This window comes from Chenopodium album, chromosome 19 (genome assembly GCF_948465745.1).
Source record: "Chenopodium album chromosome 19, dcCheAlbu1.1, whole genome shotgun sequence".
NCBI lineage: Eukaryota > Viridiplantae > Streptophyta > Magnoliopsida > Caryophyllales > Amaranthaceae > Chenopodium > Chenopodium album.
This window is the reverse complement of record NC_137852.1, coordinates 13,546,164-13,560,041: the sequence shown is the minus strand read 5'-3', so window position 1 is coordinate 13,560,041 and position 13,878 is coordinate 13,546,164. Positions and strand designations below refer to the sequence as shown.

Genomic DNA, 13,878 nt, shown 5'->3' with positions numbered 1-13,878 from the left:
CAAATAACGTCTTCTAACCTTGTATAACCAAGCCTACCCTTATTTAGGAATTCATGACCTCTATTTTGCATCATCATCCGACAAAGTGGAGAAAGTCTATTAGCAAATCTAAAGAGGATAATTTCATGAAGTCGGCGGACATTTATGCTTAGGATGAGTGATTATTTACTTATTCTAACCTTTGTAAACACATGAGTGGCTTATTTATTTTATTTTGCACAACTAAAGTGAGATGCTATTCATATACGACTGAGTTGGTTAGGGGAGATTTGTGGCGAGATTGGTTGTCAACTATGAGTGCTTGAAGTTTTTGGTGGTTTTACAATTGATGGTTTGCATTTCTTATTTTTCATTTGGTTTTGATTGGTAGCACATGTATTCTTGGTTGAGAGGCTATCTTGTTTCCCTTAGTGCTTCATGGTCGAATACTTGAGGACAACCATTAAGCTAGCTTGGGGGAATTTGATATATCGTGTAATATGCATATTTTTAGAGTCTTTTTAGGTAGTTTTTGAGTCTAGATTAGTAATTCATGGCTTATTTTGGCTTGATTTGATTTAGTTGTGATCATAATATGCTTTTATGGGTAGATTCGTTGTTTTTGATGTATTTCAGAATTTAACGAAGATTTTTGGAAGTTTTACGAAGTTGCGGATCGTGATCATAGCTTGAAAATTCACCCAGATTGCCAAAGTTTGAGCTAAATTCATTTAAGGGTGTTCTCCAGCCAGACACGCCCATGTTGCTCGGAGAGATGGGCATGTCAATGTGTTTTGAGAAGGTAAAAAGTTTGAAGTTGAAGTTTCATATGAGGCACGCCCATGTTCATCTAAGGCACGCCCGTGTCGAGTTGAGTGTTTCGAGCTAGCTGCTATGTGCTAAGGGAAGAATGGTTGTGTTGAATGCGGGCATGCCCATGCCTCATCGAGTGAATTTGACCCAGCGAGACACGCCCATGCCAATATGAGACACGCTCGTGTCTTTACGAGTGTCGTAGCTGCTGTGAGTGCCATTCCATGTCAGAATTTGACATGCCCATGCCTGGACGAATTTAGTCGGTTTTAATCTAATTTCTTTCCTTAATTAATCCTATCTTTTAGCCTTCTTATAAATACTCTTGAGCATTATATTTTCATCATCTATCATCTTAGAACCCTAGTTTTCTCTCTAAACTTTATTTTCATTGTAATTCAAGATTATGCACTCAAGTTTCTTCATTTATCTCTCATAATTCAAGATTTGGCTTTTTTTTTTTATTCTCTTTAATTCCTTTTTATTATTAATTATGTTTTCTTTAATTCTTGTTATTATTTTCATTAATATGTGTGAGCAGTTTTCTTATTCCAAGATCTAGCGAAACCCAAATATGATTAATGCATGAATTAATTCTTTAAATTCTCTAATGATAATTGCAATTGATATGCTTAATTGATTGTGCTCATGCCAATACTAGATTAGGGATAATTAGTATTGTTTTAATCGCAACGGGAGTTGGGTTTTGACGGGTTTGAATAAATCAATTAAGGGTTTGAAGTTCATCACAGGAGTAGTTGAATGGATGATTAGGAACTTAGAGTAATGTGCTCAAAGTCTTTAATTTACGTGATTCCACGAAAGTAGGCTGGATTGTGATTAGGGAAGCCATTGATAACTCGGGAGGGACCATTGGTACTATATAGGGATTACTTTTCCTCATTAATCAATTGAATTATATGTTAGGGGTAGAACGAATATTGCATTAATTGTTTTCGTGAAGATGCTTGATCTTGGATGTTTTTAGCATTGATTTGTCATATTACCTGCTTAGTAGTTACTTGAGTCTAATTAATAGTTGAATCATAGTCTCTTGGGATCCGACTCTTACTTGTCCGTCTACATAGTAGTGGTCTTGTTAGGTTATTTTTGTTAGGTACGCGACACACCTATCAATAATAATAAAAACAATAACAATAATATTAACAATAGTAATAAAGATATGTTAGATCTTACGACCAAGTTTCGATTGGTTTCCACTAAGTAATTTCACGAACTTTTAATTTTTTTTTCTTAAAAATTTCGATAATTGAGAGAATTAGATAATTAAAGATTATATGATTATTAGAGAATAAGATATTAAGAGAATAAGAGGTTAATAGAATAGGGCATGCTCTCTTCATCTTAAGTTCGGTTCACTTCAGTTTAGCTCCAATCAGTTTAGTTCAGCTTTATTATAATAGGTTCAGTTCAGTTCAGTTTATCTTTATATCTAATGATATTGCTAATGATAATTTAAGCCAAATTTCATACTTTTTAGCATATATTACAAAAATGATATCTTTACTAGGATCGGCTTTTCTATAGCTAGAGGAGTGCGTGGGGGCCCAGATTGTATCTCGGCTTCCCACTAATTTTCTATAGGTTGTATAACTTTGTATGTTTTTTAAAGGAGATAACGTTGGGTTGTCAGGAGGGAACGACGGGGCTCTACGACCTGTAGATGTGCTGCTTTATTCCTGGGATAGAGGCCTTGATGTATGTGTTGACTTAACGAGGTCTTCACCTTTGACGCAATCGGGGTTGTCTGACTTCGTTCCTAGTCGTGTTGTGTCGGCGGCGGCTCAGCGGAAGCAGGACAAGTATGGGCGCGTTGTAGGGCTATTGGCTACGGTTTTCTTCTTTTCTCCTTTTCTTCGTTGGGGGAACTAGAGAAGGATGCTATTGCGTTGCTGAAGTGGGTCCAGGCGTTCGTTAAGACTTAGGATATTGGTGCTTGTGCAGCTGCTCACATCTTCAACAGGATCGGGTTCGCTTAACTAGAGGAGTGGGGGCCCAGATTGTATCTCGGCTCCCCACCAATTTCTTGTAAATTATATCTCGCTTATATTATTATTATTATTATCATTATTATTATTATTATTATTTATGTATATACACTTATATATATAATAATAAATAATCAAAGATCATTAATCCGTAGTAAAAATCACTAATCAATAGTCAAATAGTTCAGTTCAGCTCTAATATGTTCAGTTCAGTTTAGTTTAATTCAGTAAATCAGAATAGGCCCCAAGATATTATGAGAACGAATAAGAGAATTGAGAATAGTTGAGTTGATGAATTGTGGAATAAATGGATTATGAGGTGATTTAATTATAAAGAATTTGATGAATTACTGTCTAAAAGTTTTACGTTAAATTACATTTGTGCCTTTATAAATTAGTCGCTTTGTAAAAACTCATTTATCCCTTAATTAATCATTACTCCATCCGTCCCTTTATTACATGCCTATTTCTCATTTTGCACAGGAATTAAGAAAGTTAAAGATTCCTTAAAACTAAAAATTGGGATTACAAATATACATGTGGGGTTACAGAGAGATAGAGAGAAAGAAAAAGTGGTTGAGAATTAGGAGAGAGAAAGTATTGGGAATTGTTGTAAAGTACAAAAAAGAAAAAGAAAAATGATGACAAATCATCAAAACAAGAATAATATTGGCAAAAAGTACAACCTATAAATATAAACCGGCACTTATTTTTGGTCAGCCAAAAAGAAATACAGGCATGTAATAAATAGACGGAACTATTCACTTATCGAGGGAGTTATCACTTGCTCACACTTCCAACTCCATCCTTTCATACAGTTATCCACGTCAACATTTTCTCTCGCCGGACTTTTGGACCGCCACGGCATTCACTCTAGTCCACAAATTTCCCATTTTTTCTGGGTAACTAATATTTTCCTTCAATTTCCACATATTTATTCTTAATTTGCTTTGAATTTCATATAATTTGTTTATTTTCAGATATATATAACCTGAAAGAAATGAGCGTTGTTTTGAATTTACTTTTCATATATTTCAGGAAATTATGAAATTGAAGAAGAACTGGAGCTGAATTACTGTAATTTTGATTTGTAATTGTGTTTTTCATGATGGGTTTTGAATATAATTCTTGAATTATTGTTAAAAATGCAAACTTTAAGTGTTTGGCCTTTAAGAGGGGAATTATTGGAAGTTCCCCAGCTTGAATTTCAATTGGGTTTTACTTCTTTTGGGTGTATAAGAAGTAGAATTATTAGAAGAAAAAATTTGGGTAGAATTGATTCAATTGTTCATCTGAGGAGGTCTTCTAGGCACAGTAGGTCAAATTTTGATGATATAGGTGTTAGGGTTTTCTATAAGTGTGATAAAATTAAACTGTTTCTTTCGGGTGAATCGAGAAGTACAGCTGGGTTGTGCTTTCCGGTGGGGTGGGCTTTAGAGGAACAAGCCATTGGCAATAGTGTTATTGATGAGTGTTTGGAGGAAATTGATGAATTGAAGGAAACGCGGTTAGAAAATGATGATGGTGAGTTGTGTTTGAGTAAGAGTATAGGAAGTGGTGATAATGTTGTTGGAGAAATTAGAGATGGAGAAGTAGAGGAAGTAAAAATGGATAGACGAGTTGATGTCCGTGGGCTTGCACAATGTTTGCTGCATGCCCAATCAGTAGAGGATGTGGAAGAGATCATGAAAGACGAAGATAAAGTCCCTCTTCAGGTTTTTTCTTCCATTATAAGTGGCTTTGGCCGGGAAAAGAAACTTGAACCTGCAATGGCTGTTGTTGATTGGCTTAAAATGAAGTGTGAAGAGGGTGAAGATGCTTATTGTCCTAACCTTTACATATATAATAGCCTGCTAAGTGTTGTTAAACAGTCTGGAGAGCTTGATAAAGTTGACATGGTGCTGAGTGAGATGGATGAAGTTGGCATTTCTCGGAATGTCGTGACTTATAATACTTTGATGGGCATATATGTGGAAGAAGGGCGAACAACTGAGGCACTAAATCTCTTTGAGGATATTAAATGCAAGGGACTATCTCCATCTCCTCCTTCATATTCTACAGCCTTGTTAGCTTATCGAAGAATGGAAGATGGGATTGGTGCGTTAAACTTTTTTATTGCTCTGAGGGAGAAGTATATGAGTGGAGAGCTCAAGATAGATGGCCATATTGACTGGCATTATGAGTATCTTAAGCTTAAGAACTTCACCAGTCGCATATGCTACCAAATCATGCGGCGATGGCTTGTTAAGGATGGAAACTTTACCACAAATGTCCTGAAATTACTTATAGAAATGGACAAGGCTGCACTTCCACCAACACGTGAAGAGTATGAGCGACTTGTTTGGGCTTGTACACGTGAAGAGCATTATACAGTTGCCAAAGAGCTATATAATAGAATAAGGGAAAATCACTCTGATATAAGTTTATCAGTATGCAATCATATCATCTGGTTGATGGGCAAGGCTAAGAAATGGTGGGCTGCATTGGAGATATATGAGGATATGTTAGATAAGGGGCCAAAACCAAATAATATGGCATATGAGCTGATTGTATCTCACTTCAATGTCTTGCTTAGTGCTGCTAGGAAGAGAGGAATCTGGAGATGGGGGTTAAAGTTGCTGGACAAGATGGAAGCCAAAGGTTTGAAACCAAGAAGTAGGGAATGGAACGCTGTTCTTATAGCTTGTTCTAAGGCTTCAGAAGCTACTGCAGCTGTGGATATATTCAAGAGAATGATAGAGAGAGGTGAAAAGCCAACTGTAATTTCATATGGAGCATTACTTAGTGCTCTCGAAAAAGGAAAATTATATGATGAGGCTGTAAGGGTGTGGGAGCATATGCGTAAAATTGGCGTTGAACCCAACTTATATGCTTACACAATTATGGCTTCAGTTTATGTTGGACTTGGAAAATTTAATCTTGTTGACTATATCATTCAAGAAATGGTCTCAACAGGTATCAACCCAACCGTTGTTACTTTCAATGCAATTATTAGTGTATGTACAAAGAATGGTCTGGCTGGTGCTGCTTACGAGTGGTTTCAACGCATGAAAAGTATGAGCATTGACCCAAATGAGATCACATATGATACGTTGGTCGAGGCTCTTGCAAATGATGGCAAGCCTAGGTTAGCGTATGACTTATATTTGAGTGCGTTAAATGAGGATCTGAAGCCCTCTTCAAAGGCGTATGATGCCATATTACAATCCTCAAGAACACTTGGTGCTACTATCGATATAAGTGCTTTAGGACCTAGGCCACCAGAGAAGAAGAAAAAGGTGCCAACCAAAAAGAACCAGTCAGAGTCCGGTACAGTGATTGATCTTCATAGCCAGAGTAATTCATTTGTCAGAGAGGAGACTCATGCACAAGAAGCAACAAATTACCTGTAAAGTAACTCAAATTAGTGCACTTCTGTACTACATGTATATCAAATTGTGCATTCTCTGATTAACATACTGAAGGAGTTTCCTTCTCTGGTATATTCTGTGACACATGACATTTTTTACCAAGTAATGGAAATTTGTATATGTTAGAAAAACTTCTGTTGTGAATTATTTTATTTCCATGTTTCTAATTAGTGCCTTTAAATATTCAACTTATATCATATACTTGTACTAATTGTCTATCTCTTACTGGTGTGCATATACTATTATACTGGATCTTCTTGCTAATACATAGTTTACGAATAGCTTAATTGATTCAGCAGTACAGTCACTACGGTGCTGAGCTTATCTTATGCAGAATCTTTGTGATGTGTTTCTGAATTCGACATGTTTCTAGGCTATCCACTCTTGCCCTTTAGTTGCAGAGAGTGTTGGACATTGTTTGTTAAACGTTTATCCTCTTGTACTGAAAATGAGCTTTGGGTCTGTGCTGTCTTCTTCTGTGTCAATAGATGACAACTAAACTAACTCTGAAGTTGCGTGGCAAGGACTTGGGTGAAAATTGTGCCTACAGGCACCAGGTAGCTAATCTAGCTATGCAGGGGGTGATTCTATAGTGGTTGAGCTCTTCAAATCGGGTTAGGGGGAACTTTTGCTTGACAGTGGATGAGCTCTTGTAGATCAGCCCACGTCGGCTGATCGAACCCAGAAACTGGCTGGGTTGAGGCTGCACCAGATTCACCAGCCATATATATTAGGGATAGCCTGGGGTGTTTCTAAATTATCGTCACAGGGCACCAATTCAGCAAATTGTTTCATAGAATCAGCATCACCACCCTCACCTCTGTCTCTCCGTCCCAATTTACTTGTCCCACATCTTTTCAAAGAACTTTTTTATGTACTTTTTCTCGAGTTGGCCCCGTGATACCCACCCACTTTTTCACTCTTATGTTTTCACTTTAAACCCCGTTTAAATGGCTGTGGAACAAGTAATTTAGGTTGAAGAGAATACTGCAACTACAGAAGGAGTAGTTATTGTTGTTTGCTATAAAGGGGATAGAAAGGTGGAATGAGGGAACATCATCATGAATCATGATTCATGTGAAAACGTTCTACCAATTTGATCTTTGAATGGGCTCCATCTTTTGTCTCCTTTATGCCTAGTCAATGATCTTCAAATCTGCAATTTGGTCACCCAAATTTTCCAGATTTAATTACATGGAGGCCTCCATCACCGACATAAAGAAACAGATACATCGGAGATTCTAACTAATCTACCTAATGTATTGTAAAGACTTGGCATTTCATATAATATCGCCTTTAGGACTATGTTTAACATTTTTCAGTATTTTCGATGTTGACGAGCTAGAGATAATTTTGTATCTACATATAATAATGTTGACATGGATATACATGAATACTGAAAGACTAGAATTAACATTAATAATGATAGTAATCACTTTTTTGACTTTGTAATCAAAAGTATACTTAACACGTTTGGATAGGAAATTTAAAGTTGGTGAAATCATAAAAGTGACTCAATTTTGTTTTAAAAGAAAAGTGATTCGTTTTGCTCCAAAAGAAAAAGTGATCTGTTGCCTCTTCCTCAAAAAGGAAAAAACAAATCCATAAACCCTTTACAAGTTTTTTTTAGAGGGAAAAACCCTTAACAAGTTTACACAACAATTGACATGCGTCACATGCATGTTTGACTTTTTTTTTAAAAGAAAAAAAAATAATAATAAATAAATAAATAATGTGAAACATACGAATTTTACTAAACTATATTACAAACTAGATGAAGCCTGTGCGATTTAAGATTTGTTTATATTTTAAAATATTTTTTTTTTTTTTTTTGCATTTATGTGTAAAAATTTGTTACATAATTCAATAAAATTCCTAATATCAAAAGATAATATTTTATATTTAATTAAATTAAACTTAAAAATATCATTCGTCAATATTGCCTGCGTGGCATTTGAATTAATTAATTCTAAAAGAAATTAATAATCTCTTATTTAATTGGCTACAACTAAAATTTATAATCTTACGTGGCGCTAAGAAAATTAAATCCTACGTGGCTCTCTAAAACCTCGGGAAAAAAACTCCCCTTCACATATATACATACATACATATACATACATATATATACATACATACATATACATACATATATATATACATATATATATATATATATATATATATACATACATACATATATATGTATGTATGTATATATATACATATATATATATATATACATATATATATATATATACATACATACATATATATGTATGTATGTATATATATATGTATGTATGTATGTATGTAATAATAAAGTATTTCATTTATAAACAAAACAAATAATGTGTCGGATCGTATGCAGGTTAAATATATCTTCAGGTACATTTGCTCATTAAACTCTTTAATAGATCTGGTTTGCATTAATTTATCGTGGATCACTAGTATTAAGGCCACTATGTTTAAATGTTGCTATATTACAAGGTCATTATATTATTTTTAAAAAAGTATATGTATAATAAAATAAAAGCACATTTGTTGTTATGATAACACCGTGTAGCTGCTTGTAAAAAACAAAGTAACCCCTATAAAACTAACAGAGTAACCCCTATTATACTAAATGAGTAACCCTTTATTATATTTATTGAGTAACCCCTATAACATTGGGAAAGTAATCCCAATATAAATAACTTCTGTAATACTAATCAAGTAGCCACATGGTGGCTAGCCAGTGTGGCAACCCACGTATAAAAGTGTGTATATATATATATATATATATATATATATATATATATATATATATATATATATATATATATATATATATATATATATATATATATATATATATATGTGTGTGTGTGTGTGTGTGTGTATATATATGTATATATATATGTATGCATATAGTGACCTATATGCAACATAACTTTGGTTGCTACATGTAGACCTCGAATCCTCTATTATATTGTGATTCGGGTGAGCTCAAGTTTTAATAAACTAAAGGTCACTATGTTAAATTTACGATCTATAGGCAATAGAACGTCGCGTGGTACATGCAGAGCGCATGTCCGCATAACCTGATCCACCAAGTTTTTTTTCCCTTTAACTCAGCCCTAAGTTTATGCCCCTAAGTCCAACTTAATTGAATAGTATATCCAATCATTAATTGAGTTTGATCAACCAAATACTACAAACTACAAAGTATTGTTTTTGTTTGTAGTTTGTAAGATTTGGTTTCAAAAAAAAAAAAAATTCCATAGGATTTTTTTTTTTTTTTTTTTTAATGTATGGCGTAAGTCAAACTCGATCGATTGTAATGTATACATTTTTTTACTATACAAAAAACTACGGTACACTCATACATTTATAATTTACTAGATGAAGCCCGTGCGATGCAAGGTTTGTTTGATTTTTTTTATTTTTATTTTTTGTATTTATGAGCTAAAATTTATTATATATTTAGATAAAATTCCTAATATTAAAAGATAATATTTAATATTTAATTAATTTAAACTAAAAAAATCTCATTCGCCAATTTTGCTTACGTGGCATTTGAATTATTTAATTCTAAAAAAAAATAATAATCTCTTATTTAATTGGCTACAATTAAAATTTATATTCCTACATGGCGCGCTAAAAAAATTAGATCCTACGTGGCTCTCTAAAAACTCGGAAAAAAACTCCCCTTTATATATGTATATTAGATTGGTCTATTGTTTTTGTTTATTAGTTTTACGACTTTACGAGTCTTTAGTTTTTAGTATTTGGGATATAATAATCATATTTGGTTGAAAACTTTACATGAAGTATTATTTTATAATGTTTATGACTCGTAACATATTTAACAAGGCCGTGAAAAAAAAGATATTTGTTTGCTGATTGAAATAAATCATTTATTTAATCAATTAAACGATACTATAATAATAAACATAATACATTACTTTTCACTTGTCTTCTGCGAGTCTGAGACCTTACTTTTACGATTGCTCGACTTTTGCAAGTCATTATCTCGAAAAAATCTAGTGTTAATTAATCATGCATCACCGTGCATGATTAATTCTCCCTTTACGTGAAAAAAACTCCTTACATGCATGCAGTATGCTGCCAATTCATAATGTATTGGATCATTTAAATGTGAGCAAATTGCAAATTGCAAACGTAGAAATCAGATCAAATTTAGACATTAATTTAGGCGCAAGAATAGGCTGAAAAGTAAGAGCTATAACATACTTTATATGTTTAATTGCCTATTTCGTAAACTGGTTGAAATGTGACTCAAAAAGGGTTTTGTCCAGCCTGCTAATTTATTGTACTATTATGTCAAAATTTTCCAAAGTTTACTCTTGGATCCTTAATTTTCTGGTGCCACATGAATTATGTTTTGGTATATGTATAAATGAAGTATTTCTTGTCGCCATTTTATGTGTTTATATATAATAAAATAAACGTGATAGCCCTCAATATATTTAAAATATATAATGAAATGTGCTAATGCACCTTGTATATCGATTATGAACTATATATTACCTCAATTTCTTTTTTTTACTTGCTATATATGCTTATTTATTATCATGTTTGTAGTATTAACGTACAATTTCAAGTACTATAATCATTAATTAATAGTAAGCAAAAGATTGTAATACATGCATTGAGACATCATCTCTAACAAGATCATAATTTACTATGTTTTTTTTTCTTAAATGTTCCTCACAAAAATGATTTAATTGAATTATATATATGTATTTGGTGTCGAAAAAGAAATATAGGCACGTAACAAGAGTGTATGTATCAACTGAAAAAGAACCAACGTAGTTTTTGTCATATCATATTCATATACCTTTGGCCATTGGGCATATGAATACAACAAACCTAACCACTACTCCACTAATTAATGTCACTTAAAGAGCATGACTTTCCCAGTTTGACTAACTTTTATACGATAAACCATCCAAATAAATAAATGAATACAAAGATAAATAACCTCAATATAAAATGCATGGTGATCTGATCTTGCTAGCAATGCAATCTTTCTAGCATTGCAATAAAGTGAACTTTTGTTTCCATATTGCAAATTCTTTAGTATAAAGTTTAGGTCCTTATTTTCATTATCCACTTGAAGAATAATCTTTGTAATTGAATCACATAATTGAAACTATATATCTAGACAGGGTGATGTTAAGAATCTTTAAAAAGTGAGTAGTTAAAATTAAAATTTGTAGTGCACAAATAATTAAGTTTAAGACAGTACTCTGTATAATTTATTACACACTTCTAGTCTTTTTTTTTTTTTTTTGGACGAAGTATAATTTCTTACACTTCTAGTCATAGTACTTATAATTTCTTACACACTTATAATTTCTTACGACAAGTGGAGTTTTTTCTGTTAATTAATACGCAGTATATAATAAAGTGAATTACGTGAATTAAGTAACATAATATATCTAAGCCTTTGCCTAATTTTGAGTGTATAATAGCAACATAATATATCTAAGCCTTTGCCTAATTTTGAGTGTATAACAGCCGTCTTAAATACTGGTGATGATTGATGAATACATTATTAAAAAGACCTAACAATGCAAACAATCAATTTTTTTTTTTTTAACAATGTAAACAATCATTTTGATCAGCTTCGAGTTAGGAACTCTTTAGCTTGAGTATGAGTACGATGACTGGTCCGGTCAAGTGCTAAGGGTGCTATACGCCCTATACTAACTCAAAATTTCAGAAAATTTAATTATATGTTCATATATTTCATGTAAAATTAAAAGTGCATATTCTACCAAATGCATGAATGTATTTTTGATCAAAAATGCATGAATGTAGAGACAACTTTAGTAAAAAAATTTATTCGTGAATTCACAATAGCCAAACTACTCAAATCATCAAAATATGTGTATATCAAAACAAAAATTAATTATCAAAATATGAGTATACAATAGATACTTATACTGCTGAAATTTACAATTATTCCAAGTAATTAGGTATTTTTCTTTGTATTAATTTGGAATATGTCACCTTCTCCTAATCTCCTTTCTCACTATATTTCAAATTGTACATTTTTTTTAGAGAGAAGAGAGAAAGAGAGGTGGTACCAATGCTTGATCCCTGGACCTAGACTTCAGAGGTTTCATTCTCTTACCACTAGTCCACGAGGGAAGCTGGTGTACATTTTAATTAATGTGTAATTGTTACTTTGTCATTCCTCATGTTAGTTTGTCATTCAACAATTTTCACCTTTCCTTCCCAATTTTTGACCCTTTCTATCTAAAATTTATATGCGAGTTTTTTGCTCTCATTTCTTGGTATAAGGGTCTGTTCTCATTGACTGAACTCAGCTGAACTGAAATGAATATTTTATAAGAGAAGGAAATTAGGAGCTGAACTGAACTGAACTGAATTGAGCTGAACTGAACTGAACTGAACTCAGCTGAACTGAACTGAACTGAACTGAACTGAATTTCAACGTAAGAGAACAGGCCCTAAGTACTTTAATAGTTTCATCCCTCGTTGTTGTCTTGATGAAAACTTTAATTTACTCCAATTATTTATAAAATATTCAAAATATGTTATGGCTAGGCTTTGTTGTTGATATTCCTTGACTTTGAAATGAATTGAATATCAATTTTATTTTATTTTATATATATATATATATATATATATATATATATATATATATATATATATATATATATATATATATATATATATATATATATATATATATATATATATAACTATCAAAGAAAAAACCAAAAAAAAACAAAAACAAACTGCAACAGAAAGAAACAAACTAGAACTGAAAAAACAACAACTGAAGATCCGAATTCATTCTGATTGTGCCACCCTTCTTTCTATGATTCTGAATATCAACATGTTTGAATACTATCTAACTATCTAAGGAATCATATAAGTCTCCATCGTAAAAAGATCATATGAGGTTGTTAGACCCACTTAACAATATGATGGACACTTAGAAGTGTTGAACTTTTTAGTGTTAGTGTAGAAATAACTCTAAAAGTAGACACACCAAAAAATATACGAAAAAGGCTTAGTTTTAAAATAACTATACTAACTGAAATTTCATGCTATCATTAAAACTCCTTCTTTTTAATTCCTAAACAAGTGCATCATTTAATTTATGTACACTATATTAAACAAGTGAATTACACAAATTCTTAAATGAACATGGTTCACACATATTTATTGTGGACCATATATAATTTTAGAGACACTATGATTATTTTATTAATAAAAAAGATCACTATTAAAATAAATATAATTACCCCCTCCGCCCCTTTTATAGTTCTCATTTAGACTGTGCACGTTTGCCAATGTAACACTTTGGCCGTAAATATCGTTAGTTGCTTATTAGTAAAAAAATATAACAATTAAATATTAATAATCTATTTATAGAGACGAATCAAAAAAGACCCAACATGACTTTGTTATGTCTTATATATTAAGAGTAATTTAGAAGACCATCTCACATTATGAATAGTGCCAAATTGCAAATGTGAACTACAAAAAGGGGTGGAGGGAGTATGTTGAAATAAAAGTGACATTATAAAAGCTATTAATTTTTATTTTATTTTTTTGTTTTTTTATTTTTGTAATGAAAATATTAATATATAGAATAATACTATAAAGGTCACTATGTTAAATTA

General features: G+C 32.2%; 1 protein-coding gene across 1 annotated transcript; it reads left to right on the top strand.

Annotated features, from left to right (window-relative positions):
- The first annotated feature begins 3,584 nt into the window (after positions 1-3,584).
- Positions 3,585-6,429, top strand: LOC145596171 (protein LOW PHOTOSYNTHETIC EFFICIENCY 1, chloroplastic-like). The gene is made up of 2 exons (XM_081652592.1): positions 3,585-3,703; positions 3,840-6,429. Exon 2 carries the CDS (start codon positions 3,947-3,949, stop codon positions 6,191-6,193), a length of 2,247 nt encoding a protein of 748 aa, XP_081508718.1. The 5' UTR covers positions 3,585-3,703; positions 3,840-3,946; the 3' UTR covers positions 6,194-6,429.
- The last annotated feature ends 7,449 nt before the right edge of the window (positions 6,430-13,878 follow it).